At 43.0% G+C, this 21,667-nt stretch overlaps 2 protein-coding genes across 9 annotated transcripts in view; one reads left to right on the top strand and one right to left on the bottom strand.

The window, feature by feature from the left end:
* The window catches only part of sdccag8 (SHH signaling and ciliogenesis regulator sdccag8), a 43,940-nt gene extending 27,360 nt beyond the window's left edge, over positions 1-16,580 (bottom strand). For 2 of the 3 annotated variants that reach the window (XM_035531837.1, XM_035531839.1), the window contains exons 1-14: positions 16,553-16,580; positions 16,367-16,436; positions 15,192-15,329; positions 15,017-15,105; positions 11,719-11,832; positions 11,344-11,469; positions 11,108-11,209; positions 10,943-11,007; positions 10,610-10,801; positions 9,806-9,944; positions 9,222-9,374; positions 8,619-8,753; positions 8,060-8,176; positions 7,515-7,657 (exon numbers count right to left, since the gene is read on the bottom strand). In XM_035531837.1, the coding sequence (XP_035387730.1) occupies positions 7,515-7,657; positions 8,060-8,176; positions 8,619-8,753; positions 9,222-9,374; positions 9,806-9,944; positions 10,610-10,801; positions 10,943-11,007; positions 11,108-11,209; positions 11,344-11,469; positions 11,719-11,832; positions 15,017-15,105; positions 15,192-15,329; positions 16,367-16,430 (1,577 nt within the window). In that variant the 5' untranslated portion in view covers positions 16,431-16,436; positions 16,553-16,580. The other variant, XM_035531838.1, reaches the window with a different exon arrangement.
* Positions 16,581-16,962: 382 nt separating this feature from the next.
* The window catches only part of cep170aa (centrosomal protein 170Aa), a 35,596-nt gene continuing 30,891 nt past the window's right edge, over positions 16,963-21,667 (top strand). For all 6 annotated transcript variants that reach the window (XM_035531435.1, XM_035531436.1, XM_035531437.1 and 3 more), the window contains exon 1: positions 16,963-17,084. The gene's annotated coding sequence lies outside the window, so the exon portion shown is untranslated. The remainder of the gene's footprint in view (positions 17,085-21,667) is intronic.

Raw genomic sequence — 21,667 nt, forward strand, 5'->3', positions numbered from 1 at the left:
AAGAAAAAGGTGTCATGGGCAGAGAAACGGGAAGGAGAGCAACCTAGCTTCCAGAAACAGTAAGTAGGGCACTTTCTCTGGGCAGAGCTGGCCCAAGTGAGAACAGTTGCACCCGACAGATTTGCCTTCGCTTTGCCTGGGGACTGGCAACATTCTGTCCTATAGCAGCGTGTCTGCCGGAGAGCAGGGCCACACCCCTCCAGCCCTTCCCATCACTGTTCCACTCAAAGGCATTACTAGGACTGGTTTACACAGTTTAACAGCACCCTTTACACACACCCCGCACAGCTCCACATATCTAAAAGATCTTCTATTATTATGTGTTCTGCATTTGCACTTTAGTTCATGTCTAGAAAGGGAGAAAGGCAAAGAGAAGGCCCTAGTCAAGGTAAGGAGAGGGAGACCTGATTGAGACATCAGGTCAGGAACCAAACACCCAGCTGACTATTTTACTGAACATCCAAATATCCTGCTCTGGTTTACTAATGGTAATTTGCATTATGTCTTAGAAATCCAAGTACTATATTAAATAATAATACATTTGTTACACCATTTTATTAAATCATATATGTCACAGTGGGCAACAGTAAAAAAGTCTTTATGGAAAAACAATTACTACCCTCAGTAACATGTATTTCTGTGCTATCAGGCACAAACAAAATTTGGTCATGATTACATATTTGCCCTAAAGCAACTATAACAAGGGGCATTCTGTTATTGGCAGATTAGGGGGACCATTGGCACTTTGTGAGGATAATCAGGTTGAGAGCCCATATTCTCCTGTGTATACTACATGTTCCCAATACAGGGCTGCAAATGAGTGACACACATGTAATTGCCTTGAACTTGGTCGGGGCTTTAAATAATGGAGTAAATGACTGGCAAACGAGTTGAGGTCTTGCTCAATTGAGGGGCATAGCCCCTGGCATAGCATCTGGTCCTATAGGCCAACAGAGAAGCATGAAGCACGGAAGAGGCGAAATCACTAATACATAAAAGCATCATACAAAGTCAAACAGTGATCCCAGTCTGTTACAGTCTGTCTACAGAACACTGATGAACAAATCTAAATGTAAAGATGATACTGCTCATATTAATTTACAGCAGGACAGTCAGAATCATAGTCCTGGTATGCAAAAGGCAGTAAGGAATTCATGGAAGAAAAGACACACACACACACACACACACACACACACACACACACACACACACACACGTATGCACCAGAATTAGCCCCTAGTTTGAACCCTCGTTTGAACTGGCTTTAGAAAAGCTTGTGCAATGATGCTGTACACATTGTACATTTATGAGGGTGGACAATTTTTCAAGAACAAATCCATCATCATATGCAGTAAAAATGTAAGATCCCATCAGACTTCCTAAGGTGTAAAAACAGATCTGTGTTCTTTTTCAGGCCAGTGTTTGCTATATCTAGTATCTGATGATGTCAGTGAGTTGACAGCTACAGTTCCTTTTTACCGAGGTCATTTTCCCTTGTTATACATACATCTGTGTTTCTTTAGAAACAGAAATTAAAGTGTTTAAAAAAAAGCTGCTACAGAAAAATATCAATATTTATGATATCAATGAGAAACACGTATGTACATTGATTTCAGAATTCCAGCCACCTTTTTTCTCATTTGGTATTTAACATTTTGTGTGGATGCTGTTTAATTACTATAGTCACACCGTGTTCCATGTCAAACAGTATCATGCCTATAAATAAAATTATGAAATATCAACTCAAAAGGGAAAACACAGTATGTTTTGATTACGAGCACACATCCCCAGCCAGTGCAAAGCCAGCATCAGGCTTATGCACATGCTTGAAGAGACGCGGGTCAACCTCAGTCAAATAAAAGCCCTTTGCGACATGGTCTTCGAAGAGGTTAAGCGTGACAGAAGACAAAAGCCCTGCTCTGTGCTTGGGGTGGGGGGTGGGGGGCTAGCAGCCCCTGCCGTTGAGGCGTGAAGACGTGGCAAGGTCTCATCCCAGGCCGATGGGCACACCACTGTCAACATCACGGCGCGCGCTGGGCGACTCACTGCCGTTCTCCCGCCTGGCCGGCAGCGGTCCCAGCTGCCCCATCCGTTACTGTCTGATTAGTTCTGCTAAGCAGCCCCGCCTCTCCCAACCCTACCACCATCTGCTCCCCCAACAAGATGGCTGCCGCCCAGCACCACGCGCACCGCCCTCCTACCTGCCAGTGCCCGCGCCCACGCTCGCCCCAAAGCGCTAACACGGCTCCTCGTGGCTGGCAGCCGCCCCCGTTCCTCCCCCCACGCTACTACTTTTGACGAAGGGCGCAGGCTCGGATCTTTTGTCTCCTGTCGGATGGTACATGCGCCTCCTGCCGGCTCGGTCGGCGGCAGTGTGGTGGTGCGGCAGACCTCGCGCGTGGCGGCGCCCTCCCTCTGGCGTGGAGCTGCATCTGCTCACTCTTTTATTCATTTTCCGACTCTCGCCCTTTAGGGGGTTGTGGCCCGGCCCCCCCCACCCCCCACAAACCCCCCACTCCTCCCTACTCTTCTCACCCCTGTGAGGCTGAGGGAAGGCAGAGAGGCGTGCACAGTTTAATGGAATTCTGGGGTGGGATGAGCAACTTTTGAACGCCACAGTGGGACGCCGCAATGCTTTATGGACACCAGGAGTGACAACATTTTTGGAGGGCAAGTCAATGACACTGACACTAAAGCACAAGAGGCCTGGTACATGAGAGTTCCACAGTTCAAATGTGGTGTTTCAAAACCTGGTTTAAGAAGTTCTGTACCATACCTCTCCACACACTCTGTGACAGGTGTGCATGCACTTACCCCAAACATTCAGATCAAAACGCTTTAAATTCGGCCTTTGGCTCACTCTGTCTATCTCTGAAGAATGCAAAAGTACAAACACACTCAGTTCTGAGGCTATGTATCATCTCACACTGCAAACATGTTCGATTAAAAGAGAAGTCATGAATTTTTTTTTACAAAGCTTAACGGTACAAACATGGAGAAGCAACACAGCTCTCTGCATGCTGGTCCAAAGCTTAGAGTAAACACGAAAGCTCTGCTTTTATCACAGAGCTCTAGTGTAGGAGGAAGCCTGCACTAGCCTGCTCATGTTCACACTGTACTCTCAAGCCTCGGGACAGAGGTCGGCCTGTGACGGACCCCACGTGGCTTTAAAACCAGGTACCAAATGGTCACTCATTGTTTCTTCAATAATTCCTTTTTCAGGCAGACACACCAAGCAGATTGGGCCTCACAAACTCCTCATAGGCTTTCTGCTCCTGCAGCTCCACTTCTCGGAGACCAGGACCAATTAGTGTCCTTCTGGCTGGCCGGCGTTGCAAATGTGCTGTGGTGCTTTACCATTCTGTCCTAGGGCCTGTTTCGCTCTCGCGCCATTTCGCCGAGCCGTCATGAATACTCTCTCGTTTCATATGCGCGTTTATGCCTGAAGGTGTTCCTTTACACGCCGTGAAGCCGGTAACGTCGGATCTGAGCTGCACGCCGCTGTGCCAGCGTCGGCTCTCGGTCGGTCATTAAAATGGATGTTAGGATTGGAGTATCTGGTGCGGGAGGAAGTGCTGGCTGGTGTGCTCCACCCCCCCACCCCCACCCACCGTTTACACCCTATGGGGTCTGCCGAATGTTGGTAGAGTGGGGGTGTGCAAGTAATAACGGGGTGGGGTGGGGGGGGGGACAAAAAGGCATAAGCAAACAAAAAACAAACAAACAAATGGAATAAAGTCTGGGCTCAAAGCCGTCAGAAGGCAGAGAACAGAGCGGCAGGGATTAGGACAGATCCTCGGCTGCCCACCGCACAGCTGGCTGATGATCCGATGCTGGAGACGCCGGCCCTCCCTGTCTCCCCCAGCATGCACTGGGGGCTGGGGGGGCCCGGGAGAGGACCCAAAAAAGAGAGAGTGAGAAAGAGGGGGCTGGAGAGGTGGTAGATGGAGAGAGAGAGAGAGAGAGAGAGAGAGAGAAAGAGAGAGAGAGAGAGAAAAAAAAGCAACAACAACAAACAAAAGGCAACTGCTTCATGAGTATTCGTTTGGAGGGAGCTCTGATCACTGGGGCTGTGCGATGAGAATGGGGAGAGGACAGAATCAAAGTGCAGCTTCAGAGGGTCTGCGTGCATGACAGACAGGCCGTCCCCCACAAAGCCAACGCTGCCCCCCGAATTAGCGGTGGGGTGGCCGGCATGGCCGCACCCTCACGGGGTCTATAGCCGATGTGTGTGTGTTGGGGCGGGGGGTGGGGGTGGAGTTGGTATAAGGCAAGCAAAAGTTTAGCCCCAAGGAAGAGGGAGAGAATGGACAGATGTCTGCTGCATCTGTGCACCATGGCTGGCCCAGAGAACCTGCCCTGGCAGCACACGTCCACAGCATGCACACACACACTCGCACACACACAGTACAGCAGGGAAAAGCCTGCGCGCTGCCAACGGCTAGGCTGGGCAGCGGCTTAACCTCTGTGATCTTCAGCAGGCCGTTTTGTCGGGCGAGTGAGAGGGAGTAAAGAGCATTTAAAGGACAGAGTCCTCTGCCTCCACATCGCTCCTGCATCAGCGCCCCACTGGGCAAACAAACCTCAGCTCAGCACTCATTAATAATGTGCACTGAAAACTGAGCGACGGAGGCAAAAAAAAAAAAAACACCATACAAATGGAAGTTGAAGTAATTGATCATGTGTAGTACTACTTATGTACTTCAGTGGCACACAGTTAAAGAAATGCTTTATTGTAATTGCCACCTTTGGAATTAATGGAACATTAAATGAAAATCAAAACAAATCCAAGTAGATTTTGCCCATTTGAAATGCCGCTTAAGTGTAGACCAATTAAATCATCACGGATTAAGATTAAAAGATTAAAAATCTGTGATTACTCAGAAAAGATGTGTATATGTATAACGTGTATATATGTGTGTGTATAACATGAATCATTTCACTGACTATATAGGTATAGGTATAGTGGAACTATACCACTTTTACCATTTAACATGATTGTAATGCAATCAATAAAAACTAAAAAAAATGTAACCGCAACCCCGAAAACTGATAATTATGCCCTGATGATGTAGCGCATGCAAATTGGCCATCAATCGATGTAAATAATCCATACTGAGTGCAGACGAAGCATTCAGACTTCAAGAACACACCGACTTTACCAAACGTAAACAAATGGCCCAAATTATTCGCTAATGTTTCCTGAACAGCATGGTTTTTCATGATGCTTCATAAACAATATATGACCGTGCCATAATACTCGGCCTCCTCTCTCTGGTGAGCAGATGCTGTCCCTCCTCTGCAGCTGTGCAGCTCTGCCTCAGATGCTACAGGAAGCACGCGAGCTACCTCCAGAGGGACGGGTCCCAGCACGTCGCTCGGACCCACTGAGGCTGCCACCCTCCTCGCCTTTGCTGCTGCAGAGAGGCGCGCGCACGGAGGGACGCCTCACTGCGCGCTGATGCCGGCCAGGTGTTGGGGGCGGAGACGCGCGCTGGGTCGGAGCGAAGCCGGAGACACCTCGGGTGCAGCGTGCAGATGGCGACGGCTTTTCTTCTGCGCCGTGCCGCCGGTTGTAAGGGTCTTAAACGTAGGACGGGGAGCTGCGGCCTGCCGCGACCCCATGACCTTCGCCCTGCCCGGCGCACCCGCCCACGTGCGTCGTGGCAGGGAGCGTCGGACGCGGAGCCGCAGCCGTTGGCTCGCCCTGCCTGCGTGAGGGCAGGGGACGCAGACACTCGCTCCTCTGCCCACGCTCGACTATGACTCTGGTATGAGTGGCAGCACACTCATGGAGGCTATGATCAGCCAAGCACGTAAGAGCTGTGTGAGGCTATTCATCCCTCCATTTAAAGCCGCCTGCTGCACACACGATCGTTTGTTAATTCTTACTGCAATATTGGTCTTCGCAATTGTAATATGGTGGAAGGATGCAATATGTAGTTTGAGCCCTATACGTTTCTGTGGGTGTTGATGAATCATAATATAAAACAAACATCAATCATTTTGGTCAAAACAGTACAGGCCATATCATATTAAGTGATAACAACGGTTCACCAATGTGTTTTGATATAGGCTAGTCCAAGGTATATCATAATATGCATCACTACAATCGCAGTATAGTATTTATGTCCATGTTTTTATATATATATATATATATATATATATATATATATAAAAAGCCAATAAATATATATACAAGAATCCCTTGTTTCAAGTAGGTACTAACTACTGCACATTTTTTAAACTTTACAGTTTACACTTACAGACTGTCAGAGTACAACAATAAAGAACACACATGTAATTCACTTCAAAGTAGCACGATATTCCTAAATATGTTAGCTGCGGCTACACTAAAGCACTCTGCCTACCTAGATACCCAATTTATGGCAGTTTGCTCTGCACGCTGGAAGTACGATGCAGGCCGCTGTCATGTGGCACCGCATATTTTCACTACTGTGTTGTTAAGCTGGTGTGTCTGAAAGCAAGCAAGCACAGTATCATCAGTCTGTGGTCTTTACAAAAGCACAGAATATCAGGTCACCTTGGAATACAGCAAACAGGAGCATCACAGAAAGAACTGGAGTGGCTCGTTCAGTCAAGGACAATCATATCTGCACGCATGTACACTTGAATTCATGCATAAGAAATTTACCCAAAACACAAAAGCTACATTATATGAAATAATATGACATGTCATGTTCTAATTCAACTTCCACAGAAACCGACCCAGTAAAATTTCTAAAAGAAGTCATGGGTTGAGGTGCATCAGTGCACAAGCCCAAAACAGCAAGATGTCAGGGACACTTATGGTCCTACAATATGTTAGGTGATTCAAAATACGCCCCACATAAAATGTTGTTTTTCTGTGAAATGCTAAACAAGAACGCTGAAAGAGATCACGTTCCTATACAAACTCAACAAGTATATAAGTGAAAACATAAATTGTCGATTTGCTTGTGGTAGCCAACGACGTGAGACCTTAAACATGCCATAATACCCCCTTCCAAATAGAAAAACCTGGTCATATCAGTTTGGACTAAGGCCTGAAATCTACCATGCACGCTTTCTCCACTGAACACCAGTTATTAATAAACAATCCCCTTCCAAACATGACTGTTTTCAACACACTTTGCACAAATCCCTCCAACCCCTCTCAGAATTATGGGGATTCTGTGAAATCTAAGGCTGCATAAGAACCGACGTGCCAAACATCTCCCTCAAGTTAAACAGCGGGACTGGCGCGGGCACAGAAAGGCCATGCGTGGGTCCCGCTGCGGTGGCTGAGGCTGGGGAGGCGTGCCACGCTTGGCCCGGTGACGTTATACAGAGAGACAGCGTGTGCCCCCTCTCCGGCCCAGTCCCCCCGGCACATGGCCGACTGCGGCGGCGGCAGCCGGTGGCTGGCGGCGTTTTAATAAAGCGCGGCCGCCTCCCCGCAGGGCCGCTGGCACTGCCCCGGCCCCAGCGCACGGGCGCAGTGTTGTGGCATGTAATAGGATTAAGAGGGATACCTGGTGAGGTGCAGTTGGCGCTGGGCGCGGCTCAGACCCTCGGCCAGGCCTGCTGCCTCCGCCCGGGCTCGGCCCTCCGCCCTCTGGGCCTCCTCCAAACGCTGCCGGCTGCCGCTCAGCTCCGCACCCAGCTTCTGCACTTCCTGAACCCAGAGAGGGAGGGGGAGGGGGGGGGGGAGAGAGAGAGAGAGAGAGAGAGAGAGAGAGAGAGAGAGAGAGAGAGAGAGAGAGAGAGAGAGACATGGGCTGGGCATCAACACATTCGTGGAAGTGTGGTTTTTATTCTACGCTTGTCTTCATCATATTCTCTCTCTTTCTCTCTCCCTCTCTCTCTCTCTATTTTTTTCCTATCATATTATTTTTATATACGTTTTTCTTACTGTTTACCAAGTGTTGTAAACTTTATCTTCACTATTACGTGCAGGGATATTAGCATTCTCTAACTGTACATGCGCAAACATATTTATGCCACACACCCTTCAGAATGTATCATTAATAAAAAAAAAAAAAAACAGTCGGCGCTGAACCCGTATGGTCTTTCTTACCTGTTCTGTCAGTTCGAGCCGCCGGCCCAGTTTGGCACTGGAGTCCCGCGCCTCCCTCTCGGCCTCTTCTCTCTTAAGCTGGGCCTGGCTTAACTGGTATCGCAGCTCTCCACACACCTAGCACACACGACAGTGCATTTCAGCATAACGCACTTTCATCCAACGTCACTGTCGGAAGTACAACACATTCCATTTGCATCCAATTTGTCAGTTCTCCAACATAAAATTTCACATGGCAAGTTCAAATATCAAATAAGAAGGTTGTTTCATCAGCTTTACAGACCTGTGCCTGATTGGTTTCTGGTGCTATCTTTACTATATCTATAACTCTACTGCCACCTAGTGCTCATTTATTACCATTAAAAAGTCACTTATACCAGTAGTCTGTCCAAAAAATAAAAAGAAGAACAAAAAAATGTTCACATGATTTGCAAAAGTCATTCAAACTGTTCTAACTCAGCTTTCAGTTTAGAGCACAGTGCACAGGGCAGGACTGTTACGGTGAAGCAGGTCAGATAACCAAAGCATTACTGCGAGGGTGGAGTGTGGTGAGCTCAACCTTGCTACTGTCAGCTTCCTGAGAGGTGAGCTTCCTAAAGGCCTCTTCCAGCTGGGTGTTGAGGGAGTTCCTCTCCCTCTCCCCTCGGCCCACAAGTCCCTCTAGCTCAGCCGCTCTCTGAGTCAGAGAGCTCACCTAGCGCGGAGAGAGAACACATGGACCCTCTTCACACTGTAGCTCTGTGCAGCATCGTTGATGAAAGTCTACTTGTAATAAAATGTGATAGTGAGTTGATGGTTTTTATATAACTGACTCATTTGTGGTAGAATACAAATACTTGCATTTTTAACAAATATTATAAAACACATTACTCTACTTCTGTCAAGGCACTGGGTGTGACAAGGCATTGGCAAAAATCATTACACTAACAATAATTACTAGGAAATCAACAAAATGTGAATGAGGTTACCAGCGTTCTTATATTCAGATTTAAATATATATACTTAACTCAAGAAGCGCGAATGTGTGCTAGCTTTTCTTAGCCACTAGAGGGCAGCAAGAGCTACATTTTACACGCCATGCGGAATAAAGTCACACAAACTGTTTAGGGCCTCTAACTGTTAAGGGTTTCCAAATGTTATTCATATTAAAGAAAGGACCGACCGCCTGAGCGAGCTTCTCTTTCTCTCTCTTGCCCTCGGCCTGTGCTATGGTCCTGGCTTGGGAGATCTTCTCCTGCTCTGAGGCCAGCGTCTTCTCCAGCCTCTCCCTCTGTCTTGCCAGCTCAGCCTGGATGTGCTCACACTGCACTAGTGCCTGGGAGAGCACACAGCAAAGCCGGTTCCAGGGGAGATGGTACTCCGAAGTCATTATCAGTGTTTAACACTTCCTCTAACACACATTTAATGCACACAGTGGCGCACATTTCTATATTAGCAAATATTTTTATACATTGTGTGAAATTCGGGCACTAGTGTTACCCTTGGCCTAAGTCAATGCCTCACTATCTGTTATTTTAAAGAAGGCAAGGAATGCTTTGCAAATTAGTTTCTTCATTCCTGCTCATTAGAAAACAGAATGCCCTAAAATGACAGTCACATGCTTCAAATGCTTCAAATGCAGACGGGTAACCCGGTATTTTCTGCTGTTCTGAGGTGTACAGACTCCTGTTCTCCGAGGCCCTGAGACTGTGCTTTCTGCAGACATCACTGCAGCCCCACTGCCTGCTGAAATGGGAGGGCCCTTGCCTTGGTCTTCTCCAGGTTGGCTTCCTCTGACATCTCCACAGCCTGCTTGACCTGCTGGTAGGCAGACCACTCCCTCTGCTGCGCCTCACTCTGAGCTGCCCTCAGGGAGCAAAGCACTGTCATTAACTCGTCTCGCTCTCTACAGCAAACACACACACACACACACACACACACACACACACACACACACGCACACACACACGCACAGAGGAAAAGGAAACCGTTAATGTCTGGATCAATGTCAACATATTTGTAATCTTTCTAATAATGAGTTGAACAGATGTTTTTTTTAAAATAAGAAACACAGACTCTTTTCAAAAATGGTAAAGCTTCTCTGATAAATGCAGCCAGTTCTCAGAAACTGCATTGCATTCTCTGGTTTGCCCTTCTGTTTTGATAACTCAAAGGACAGACTACTGTTGTAGAACATAATCTTCAGATCAGCTGATTAGCTCAGTAATCAATATCAAGTCGATACCTGCTCCCCCTTCAACCTTGCTGCGAGGCTGAATAACTCATACCAGGACTAAGAACAAACTCTCCTAATCAGTGAGACATACCGCTGTAGCAACCTTCCAGGGTTAACCATGGCTTCAAGGCAATCGTTAAGTCTATGAATCCTGTACACACCAACATTTCTGTATACTTAAGTGCCTAAAGTATCTATATTCATTTTTACTTCAATCCCTATTACAGATACTATGACAGAGTGTGCACTACGCTGGTACTAAAACCCTGTATGTGTATATGTATGTATGACAGCATGTTTTGCCTTAAGTAACAATGTTGGCACCAGCCACGCACTTGGTGAGCCTCTCAATGGCCTGAACATGAACGTTGGAGTGGGTTTCTGCGAGCACAGCCTCGTGCTGGGCACACTTCACACACAAGCCCCCAACACGCTGACCACTGCCCACCATAGCTGCCAACGCTTCCTTATGCCTCAGACGCTGTTTCACCTCCTCACACTCTTTCTGACAGCTCACCAGGTCCTTCCTAAAAAACACACGCACACGCGCACACGTGCACACACAGACGCACACAGACACATGCACACACACGCATTAGTTCCCATTTGGGAATGATCCATTGTTGATGGTAAGACCTGACTCATGCTGATGCAGTTGATCCACTGACTTCAGTGAAACCACCTGAGCTTCCAAAGTCTCAGTCTGGGCTTGGTAGAGACACTTCAGCTGCTCCTGAAACGGTCAGAATATGGATGTTAGACAAATGAAAGAAACCTGAACAAATCTAATATAAAAAACAAAAAAATAAACAGATAGATACAGAGACAGATACCAGCTCTTTTTCCCACTTGTCCTCATTTTGGTGAATGAAAGACTGCCTTGGTTTCGGTGTCGGTGTCGATGTAATTTTATCTACTGTGGTTTCTTCATTTACCTGAAAATGATCATATGGAAAATATGAATTAAGCCTTGCATGTATGTTTGTGTCACTCTGTTACTGTTTAGGTGTACTGTGTGTTTTAATGAACAAACAAACCATTTTTTCTAACACAACTAAGAGTTAAATACCGTGCTATCCACGAGGGTGTATTCCTTCAGAGTGTCTTCCACCATCTTTGCCTTAAGCTCTTCATGAAGTTTCTCATTCTCCACAACCACCACTCTGACTCTTTGCTTCATCACAAGAAGCTCTTCCTGTGGAGAAAATTCAAACAAGCAAACTGCAAAAACACAGTAACAAACTGCATAATAAAAACATGGTAACAAACTGCATTATCTATAAGAAGAGCATTTCTTTGTTCAGAGCCTTGCTCAGTTCTGTAGGGAGGGTGCCAGTCAGATACACTGAAAAGTGACATTACTCAGCCACTGCTATAATACCACATCAAACAAAACAACAAATCAAAGTAACAACAAAGACAGGGATTCATTAATAAAACTGACCTTACAGAACTTGACCTCAGCTTCAAGATGCTGGATGTACTCTGATTGGTTGTGAATGATGGGAACCAGGTCCTGAACTGCAGGCAAGCTGCTACTGTCTTCATCTGTGTGCCTCTGTCAGAAGTGTGGTTATTACATTAGAAAAAGTGCATTACACAGTAATAATCCTCGGGGAAATCTACTAAAGATAAATACTGAGGATTAACCAAAAACTGAAAGACATCATGTCAAGTAGCTGTATTGTACTTTCGTATGTTGCCTTGACAGAAAAAAAGTCTAACAGTTTCGACAGGTGAAGGTCAATGTGATGAAGGTCATTATGTGATGAATCAATGTAATTTGCATTGATGAACTAAAATGACCTGAATACACATTTAAAACATAAAGGACAACAATAAGGGTGAAAAAAAATCCTTCAATGCATTATGATGGAAAATAGATGGAAACTGATGACCGCATTAATTTTGAATGTTAGAATTGATTATAATCTATTATCTTATAATGATATTATATAAAGTATGCAGTAATTTGTCAAAAATAAATTCACAGGCTATGTTCAAAGATAAAAGTCCACTAAAGTCAGATTTCCAACTGATTGTTGGTGCAAGTCCACTCATTGACACAGCTGTGTGTGCAGAGATAAGCATGCCCGTAGCATAGTCAGAGGACAGAAGCAGCCTAGTTACAGAACCATCAGATCTACGTCTTGCAGCATCATGTGAGCAGCACGATGCCTCCGATGAAAGTATTTTGACTATAAAAAACCCCCTGAAAATTTCAAACCAGCCTCAAACCGGTTTATCATATGAGAGTAGTGATTGTTTGCCTGCTTTTTAGTGATGGTTTGGCCCTTTGCACATTTTGATAGATACAAAAACAGCTCACCCCACCGCACATTGGTTATACCCAAAACTATACACTACTATGCTACTCATATAACACTAATAAAGCGGGGTGTATTTTTTTTGGCTTACTCTTTAGTATGGCAGTGTGCAGTAGTGTTGTTATCAAGAACATTAGAGCTTACTCTGAGTTAAGAGTGAGACTGGAACAATTTGAGGCCGAGTCAAGACCAAGACCACGTGTGGGCAAGACAGACAAATCAAGACCAGTTTAAGATTTTTTCTCGTAATACAAAAATTAATATGACAAGAAATTTGTAGCCAATTTCACATTTATTACAGGCTACACAAAAGATTATTTAAAAAAGATTATTACTATTAAACAATATTAAAGTCCATATAATGTATGTATAGTTACAGTCCAACTGTATTGTAACTTTTGGAAGCAAATTAACATTTCTTTGTGCCTAATTCTATAAACGTTATTCAAAACCTTAAGAAAACTGAATATAAACCAAATTAAAATGGTTCATACACTAATTTTTATTATTAAATGAAAAAATGATTTTTTAGCCTGTTAAAATAGTATAAGTGGGAACAAATGTCTCTAGAAAGGCTATGGAAGAAGCAATGAATATCATTTAAATGTTAACTTTAGCTGGTAGTTGAGTGAATATTTGAATGAAAATTTAAACCTTACAAATTTTGCAGGCACAATATGTTTCAGTTCAGATTATTAAAAAGATGTCATTTGTTTTAGGTTGTTAACTAATCATCAAAGAAGAGAATTATACTGTTTAAGGACATAAATTTGTCAGATGTTGGCAATGTGTAATGTGCCGAAAAAATACACCCTGGCTCATGACTAGCCTTGTGAAATAACTTACACTTGTATCAATATTATTAAACTTACATAGCTAACTACAATAATATCTGCTAAACATCCAGTTAGCAGTTAAAGTGTATTAACAGGCTAAACCTTTCATTTTTTCTTATCCTATTTAAAGTTGGCTAGCTCGCATAATGACTTTTATCTAGAATTTATTTATGACATTCATTATTGGTATTTTCAATTTCAATATCTAAGAATGTCACACAGAGGCATATACTTGAGTGGTCTTGTGAACAATTTCCGAGTCTTATTTACCCTGAGACAAGAGCAAGACTCAAGATGAGTCTCTTGTACTACAACATTAGCATGTGGTTTTGGACACAGCTATGGACTGCAATGTATACATTGTAAAATGGGAAAAAGCAGAACACCTGTGTATCTGCAAAACTCTTTCATCACCATAAGTACAATATCGATCTAGAAATAAACAGCTAAAATTAAAAATCAGTATCATTGTGTGACAATGGTATAAACGGTACATTGCCAAAGAGACTCACTTGTAACTTGTAACTCACTTGTTTTCTTATCACTACTACAAAAGTGAGGTCACAGTACCAGGTAGCATCGCATCTATTTTCTCATAAACCTCCATGAGCAACAATATATAGGAGCAATATTATTATACTATTGAATAAATAGCATCCCTCCCATCTTCCGTGTTCCACGTTTTCCCTGTCGTGTGTATTTTAGCTCCATGCCATAGTTTAGTTTTCTCCGCCCCTCATTTGATTTTCCACACCTGTCCCTCGTTTAGTTCATGTATTTAAACCCTGCCTTGTTCCCTATGTCTTGTGGTTGTTTACTTCGTTTATGTGTTTATGTGTTAGGTTCACTGTGTTTGGTTTAATGTCTGGATGTTTGAAAGCCCGTCTGTTTCAAAGCCTTCATTTGTTAGCCTGTTTTGTTATCCTAGCTTTTGTGTTTCCTAGCCTTTGTTATAGCTTGCTTCCCCTGTTTGCCTTCGTGTGTTTTGTTTGTTTGATCATGTATCCCCGCAATCTCTTGGCTCAATGCCCCTGGACTGCCCTAAGGACTCTGATTTTGGATTTGTCCATAATAAATCTCGCTGTTTTCCGCACATGCGTCCGCATCCTTACCTCTCACTGTTACACAGGGCTACTGCATCAGAACCTATTTAGCTAAGGTCTATTTCCAAACAAGCACTCTAATAACCCACAAAAGCCCAAAACAGTGAGCATGCTCAAATATCTCTGCTGAGTTTGAAAATGCAAACATAGCATAATTCAAATGTTTTTAAATGTACATTAAAAGCATTGTTTATCAGTTATTAACTTTAATAACCAGATCAATTGTTTTTAAATAAACTGGGTTATTTTTAATTGCATCGGTACCTGTAATAAATAAATAAATTTAACAAATTTAGTTGTTGAAATTCATTCAAAAATATCTGCATTTAACAGTTAAGATTATATGCCAGAAATCTAAAATACGACAAGATGTATTGATGAACTAGTCATTTCTGATCTTTATCTAGAACTGTGTTTGCATTAGTCTTGAACTGATCCTGCATTCAGTAACAAACCATTAAAGACATGTAACCAACCTTTGGAGAAGACTTCCTCTTTGAAGGGGAAAGGGACTGAACTTGTGCTTCCCTCGGCCGCTGCTGCAGCAAGGAGCGCAGCTGACTGACTGCAATGCAAATTCACAGAAAACAGCTGTTGGTCCCCTTCATGACAGATAAGGATAGTGTGAGCAGTGCACATGTGGAGCTGTACCTGCTTCACTCTGCTGCACGGACGGCCACGGGCCCTCTGACTGACAGCTCGGACTGCTGCCCTGCTCCAAGGCTTCAGCGTCTGAGCTGTGGTTCGCCAGCATACTGCTCAACTGCTGAATACTGCGATTGGCTCTCTCTGGAGCAATCGCATCAAGTCAAAAATGCAAATATACCCAATGGCCTGTATTTAACTAATACATTTATGAAGAAATATAAACTTATTTTAAGCCACGAGAAACATACAGATATAACCTGGAGGGTGCTAAATGGAGTAAAAACTAAATAGAGCTGCAGTATCTTGTCACTCTCCTTATATTAAGTCTACACGATAAATAGAAAAACCAATAATTTGATTATACTGCTATATTTTGCAGTTAGAATATTCTTTAGAATATATTAGAAAGCCTATTGGTGGATGTTTATTATGAGGTTGTTATAAACTGGTCTGCATTATTTTGAGGAACATTTACTCTTATTCGATCATGTGAATGCAAAAACAGTCACAAAGCATTCATCTGGAACATCTGACACTGGTCAGCACAGTGGTGCTGTGATTTACTATAGGGTTTACTGCAGCCTTTCTTAAAGATCGGAATTGCAAAAGCCAATTACGTGTGACTTATTCTGTACATTTTAAATCTAAATTGAATATCAATCCTGTATAAAGGTGTTAGGGAAATCATCTCCTTTCTTCACACGTTTCAGAGACAGCAGAGGGAGGGTTCTTAATGCAGTTTGTCAGTGCATAGTTTCTCGTTTGTTTTGTTCTAAGACTTTATTGCTTGTGCTTTCATAAATAATTGGGCCTATATTACCCAAAATAGTAAGCTATGCTCCAACCTGATATGTTCACCAGGGCAATTATAAATTTCAAGGGCACTCCCAAATGCACCTCGAAAAGCTTGTTCTCAATGAACGCTCACTTGATGACCATCCTATGTAGATAACGCTAGCTAGGTCAACTAATTTAGGTTCTCATTAGTGTATAGCTCAAATAAACTAACTTGCTAACTGGCTAGCTATTGTGCAGACTTTTGGATAGCTAGCTAACGAAGTACTTTACCGTTACGTTGCCAGTCTATTTAGAGAAAATATAGCTACAAATAATATTTTTAAAGTAAAACAGCTAGGGATGCAAGGGGATGTTTGGTAGCTAATATTAACTATCATCACCTCTCAGTTTCTTCTGATATAGTCCTAATTCTTCTTCCTCGTCCAAGTCCATTGAGGGTTTCATTGTTGCCTAATTAAACACAAGAAAAATCAAACTTAAACTGTTTTTTAAAATTAGCTTCTTCAAAGTTCAGAACATGATAATACTAGTCATAAAAACCATCAATGGCTTTGCTGAAGTCCTACCTGCAACAGAGCCTAGCCGACAACGGTTGACACGAAGGTCATACTTCCGCAATCGCCACCGAGGATACTGGAAACTGTAGTCCTACGCAGACTGCGTCTTCATGTGCCCCAAATGGTGAGGGGCAGAATAAAAACTACATACTGCACAATACGAGTAGTTTAATTTACCAAGGGGGCGGGACAAACGAGATGTAAAAAAATGAATTATTATTATTTTTTGAAATACATTTTTGTCAAAATATAAAGCCTTCTGTTAAACAATACGGAAGTGTCCAATAAAATATTTGAGAAGACTAACATTAATTTGTTAATGTTAACACGCCCACTGGACTGTGTTGGAAGTGCGAACGCTGGCTTTATAGAGGTCCTAGTTGCCTGATTTCAGGCTGCCGTATGTCGCCGCTATTTGTTAGGAATAACGTTATTGCTGAGCAACTGAGACGTAAGAGCACACATTGGGCAGGGCACTGAAAACCGTTTAGCTGTTACATTGGATCATTGCAAAAACATTGCCTGAAGAGCATAGAAAGGGGTAAGTTAAAACTATATGTTGAAAATATATATTTTAGGAATAATGTTCGATCAAGCTTTGATATCAGCAGGATATTTGAAGAAGCCAGTGCTAGCTTATTGTTAGTATCTTTATGATCCTCTGGCTATTTCTAACCTTACTGGCCTAGGCCACTATCGAATCTAATTTATATTGCAGTTAGACTGTGCTGGAATTTGTTTTAATAGAAATGAACATTGTAGACGCACGTTTCAGCCGGCATTACTTTAACTAGCATCACAACGTGTGCACTCAGCTAGCCAGCATTTTTTCCCCCCGGCTCCATCAATACGCTCTCCCAACATCAGGAGTCCTATACACGTCTTTTGTGCATTTGTGTTCATTTTTTTCGATGTCCAAGCCTTATCGTTGATAACTTTTAGACTATGTTTGGCCCAATAAACACATAGCCTAATCAGATTGGTGAGTTTCAATTCCAAAAGGGTCTAAAATGAAGGTGCTGAAAAATCAATGACATTCCAGCCGCTGCTGTTATTAAAGGGAATTCTCTTTTTATCCCGTGACGAATGTCATGAAATATCCCCTTTCCTTTGTTAAAATTTACAACCGGTATATCTCGGCGTCTGATGTAGCCTGCAAGGATGTCTCAACTCCTTGCTGACCCATGCTAGAGGGCACTACTCAAACACCGTGCGTATGTATCTCTTTGTTTTGACTCATCGCCTACATCTGGCCTAAGTATTTCCATTCCCCGTCAGTGACACTCCATCGCGTCTGCTCGTTACTGTGTCGTGGCATTAGCGTGTTAATACATGGCTACTTTTCTCTCTCTGACAATTGTGTAAAAGGTATGACACTGTAACAAAGCGAGTAGGCGTCCACTTCATTTGGCTGCGACAGAGCGATTTTTTCCTTCATTATTGATTCATTTCCACAACACCAGCCATATAGCCGCTTTGATTTTGGGGAATCCCCGTATGAAGCATAAAAACCGGCGGTTGCGTTCTTGATTTTCCGTCGTTGGCTCTACATAGTGCAACGCTTTAATAACTGTTGTGGCGTGATTATAAAACAGATATATCTACGTAGTGCTTTATAAAGGCCTTATAAAATGTCCCCGTTATGAACAAGGTATGAAGCGGTTTTAACCAAAGTACAATAGGATAGTTTCGGCTCTAACAAAGCACCGGGAGGGACGGCCGTCGTCTTCCTTCTGTAACTGACGTTTTGGACTCGGGCCATGTTTCCTCTCGGCCAGATGCTGCTGTCTCCTAAACTGACACTGTTGTTCACTAGCCCACAACATAAGCTTTTGAAACAAACGTGACTTTTTTGCTGCGTCGACAAGTTGTTTGCCAGTGTATTTTTGTAATTAGCAAAATGTGTTTTATTATGCTTAGAGAATGTTAGGTTAAACGTTTTTGTTACTGTTAGCTCACAAAGTTGTTAGAATTGTTTCTAGAAAGTTTTTTTCAATTAGTTCGGATACTTCTGACAGAATGTACTTTTTAGACAAAAGTTGGAAGAGCTCTGGTATTTGTGTACACTTACAACAAATTTGTCTGCAAAATAATTTAATTATCTCCAAATTCCTAGTCCAGAACTATACCCGTTTTATACATCAACTTCTTTATGCGCCTTGACAGTAAAGCTATGAATGGTGGCTGTTGTCCAGGAGGAGAATTAAGATATATAGCCTTAGTTATCTGGGATTCAGATGTGCTGTAGAAATATAATCCAGTAATGTCAACAGTATCTGAACAATTCTGAAAGCCTCTATGTTAGTAGTGGTGTAATGGTGAAGACCTGTGAATTATAGTCAGAAGGCTAAACTGTAGTAATCAGAAGGTGTGAACATGTAAAGAAACTTGGCACTTGTCTTTCAAAGCTATAAATTAGGAGTTTCAAACAGGGTGTTAGCACTGAGCTGTAATATAAACATGGAATATAAAATATTAAAGGGTTGGATATAAAATTCTGGATCTAGCCACAGTCTAGAATTAAAACATACTGAGAGTAAATACATTAGCTGTGAACTGAAGTTGAGCTGGGAACAGATGAGATCACTTAGAAATGATCATCCTGCCATAGCTTTGTCTTCAGGTTCTGTCCTGCCTATAAATTGCTATGATTATCGAATAAGTTAGTCTTTTATTGTTTTAACCTTGCCGGTTTTGTCAAAACACAGAACCAGTTTTGGACAGTGACATAAAAATAATTGGCCATGTGTACGTGAACCTTCTCACCCATCACATCTGTTCTGGGTGGTGCTGTTATGAGCCTTAGTTTCCCCGCTACTCGAAAGTACCAATCAGTCTTTCATCTATATGAAATGCAGATCTCGGTTTTATCCACCAGCCTACTCACTGAACTAAGCCACAGAAAGACCTTGTGGTGACTGTGTAATGGCTGACATATCTTCATCAGGTCCTGTCCATTTTCCCCTCCCTTCACATATTCTTCAGTCATTACTGGAAATGCCATGCCACTATAGCCATGTGGAGTACCTTTTCCTATGGCACAGATAAGAAATCAGTGTTTCAAAACACCAGCACTGATTTGAGGCAAAAAGTGAAAGGGAGCTCCTGCATCTGAGCAGCAGTCTCTCCCATTACTGAAAGAGTAGTCACAGCTTTCTGCTCTACCTTCTGTCAGGCCACTTGTCCCGTGTGATTCATGACTTCAGAAGGAGCTTCACTTCCTGTGTGGAGTCACGTGCTGTGTGTTAATCCATGTTTCCTGTTGTTAAGGAGCATGCTTCAATGAATGGAGCACTAAATGAGAAAATTCACGGAGAATAACAAAGTGTGATCACAGAATGTTAGGCTACAATTTGCCCAAATATTGTAAATGTCCAGTGTAGGCTACATTACCTTTTACCACTTCATGTAGTTAGAGAATACTGTCATACAACAAAGCATTTATTTTTCTTAAATGCTCCTGAAACACTGCTCGACAAATCCATTTTCATGTCTACCTCATCTGGCTAGTCTGCTGGGTCAGTTGGAGGTCAGCTGGAGGTCAGTTAGGCTTCTGTTTGCCAGCTTCAGTAGAGCACATTAGTGCTTATTTGTATTTGTGCAGCATATGTGCAAGAATAGGTGCCCAGTATCGGTCAGACATCCCATGTGTTATTTCTAAAGACACTCAGTGCTCTTCCATGATGGTTGGGCCCTGGAAGCCTGAAAGATTAGCGTAGGTTAACACATGTCAGCTGTAACACTTCTCCAAATGCAGGATAATGCAGAATACTTGCTACCTGAAAACGACAAAGGAAGTAGGCAGCAGTCATGTCTTATGGCTGTACTGAGGCTTCTTTTCCATATGGGGTATTTTCAGTCATATGGTATCTTGGCATCAGCTCCAAATATGCTTTCTCAGTTTATTTCACTAGACTGGTACCATTTTTATTTAATTATCTCTCAGACCTACTACAGAAAGATTATGGGCAAGTTTTCAAGAAGTCCATTATAATGTCACTGCTTAGAAATACGTTATTTATTGTAAATAAGTTTGATTGTTATTATCTTCTTATTACAAATATCAAGCCTAAATGTGTTAACATTACATTAAATATTATTTTGAATTTTGAATTTTTAACCTTTATTTTAACTGACTGTGCATTCTGAGGCAAAGTATTCTAAGGCTCTGTTCAGCCCTCTTTCCATTCATGATACCACATGTATTATGGCAAATGTGAACAGATGGTTTTTGGATTATTCTTTCATTTCATGTTAACTGCTGATGTGTCCAGGGACATTCCTGCAAAAATGAGCAGAATTTCTATTTGGCGTGTGTGATTTTTAAAAGCAGCCCCCTCGGCCTCTAGCTGCGTGCAGCTGTACTGTAGACTAACAAAAGGAAGAAATGCTTGAACAGGTCAGCCATTGTTCTCTACTGCTACCCGATTTCCTCAGCAGGCCCCAAGAATGAAACAGCTATGAAAATAGAGAACTTGCCATTCCTCTTTTTCTCTTTGGTTGGAATAATCAAGGAGCGCTTTACATTTTCACTGCAGTAATGCAATTGTGTAACAGGAACAGTCACGCAAGATCATAATCGGATCCGAAGGAGCTTCTTAGATTCTGGTGTTCCAGTAGCTGTAAGACTGAGGAACGGGACTCTGTTTATGGAGAGTACATCATGTGGGGTGATGTACCTGACCTCAGAATGACATATCGGTATATTTTTAATACACTCAGAATCTAGGGCACACTAGTGTAGCCATGTCAGCTTGAATGACCCGTGTGCTCAGGCTGAAGCGGGAGCCAGATGAGGCTCCTGTTCCTAACTGGCCATCTCGCAGCCGTTTACTTAGACCCCAACCTCTCCCATGTTATAGGATATAAAGATGCATTTAGAAGAGAATAATGATTGCATGGTATTGGGAAAGGATGGTAATTAGAGTAAGGGCTGGCCAATGTCACAAAGGCACCCTGAGGCCCCTGCTCACCAAGGCTGTTCCTGGAAGAGTGCAAAAGGCGCATGGAGCTTCACAGTACAAGCCCCCTGCCACACACACACACACACACACCCCAAAAAAGAAATGATTTAAAAAAAAACCCTGGCAGACATGGTCATTTAGGTGACATTACTGCTGAATA

Source organism: Electrophorus electricus, chromosome 11 (genome assembly GCF_013358815.1).
Source record: "Electrophorus electricus isolate fEleEle1 chromosome 11, fEleEle1.pri, whole genome shotgun sequence".
In the NCBI taxonomy this organism is placed as follows: Eukaryota; Metazoa; Chordata; class Actinopteri; order Gymnotiformes; family Gymnotidae; genus Electrophorus; species Electrophorus electricus.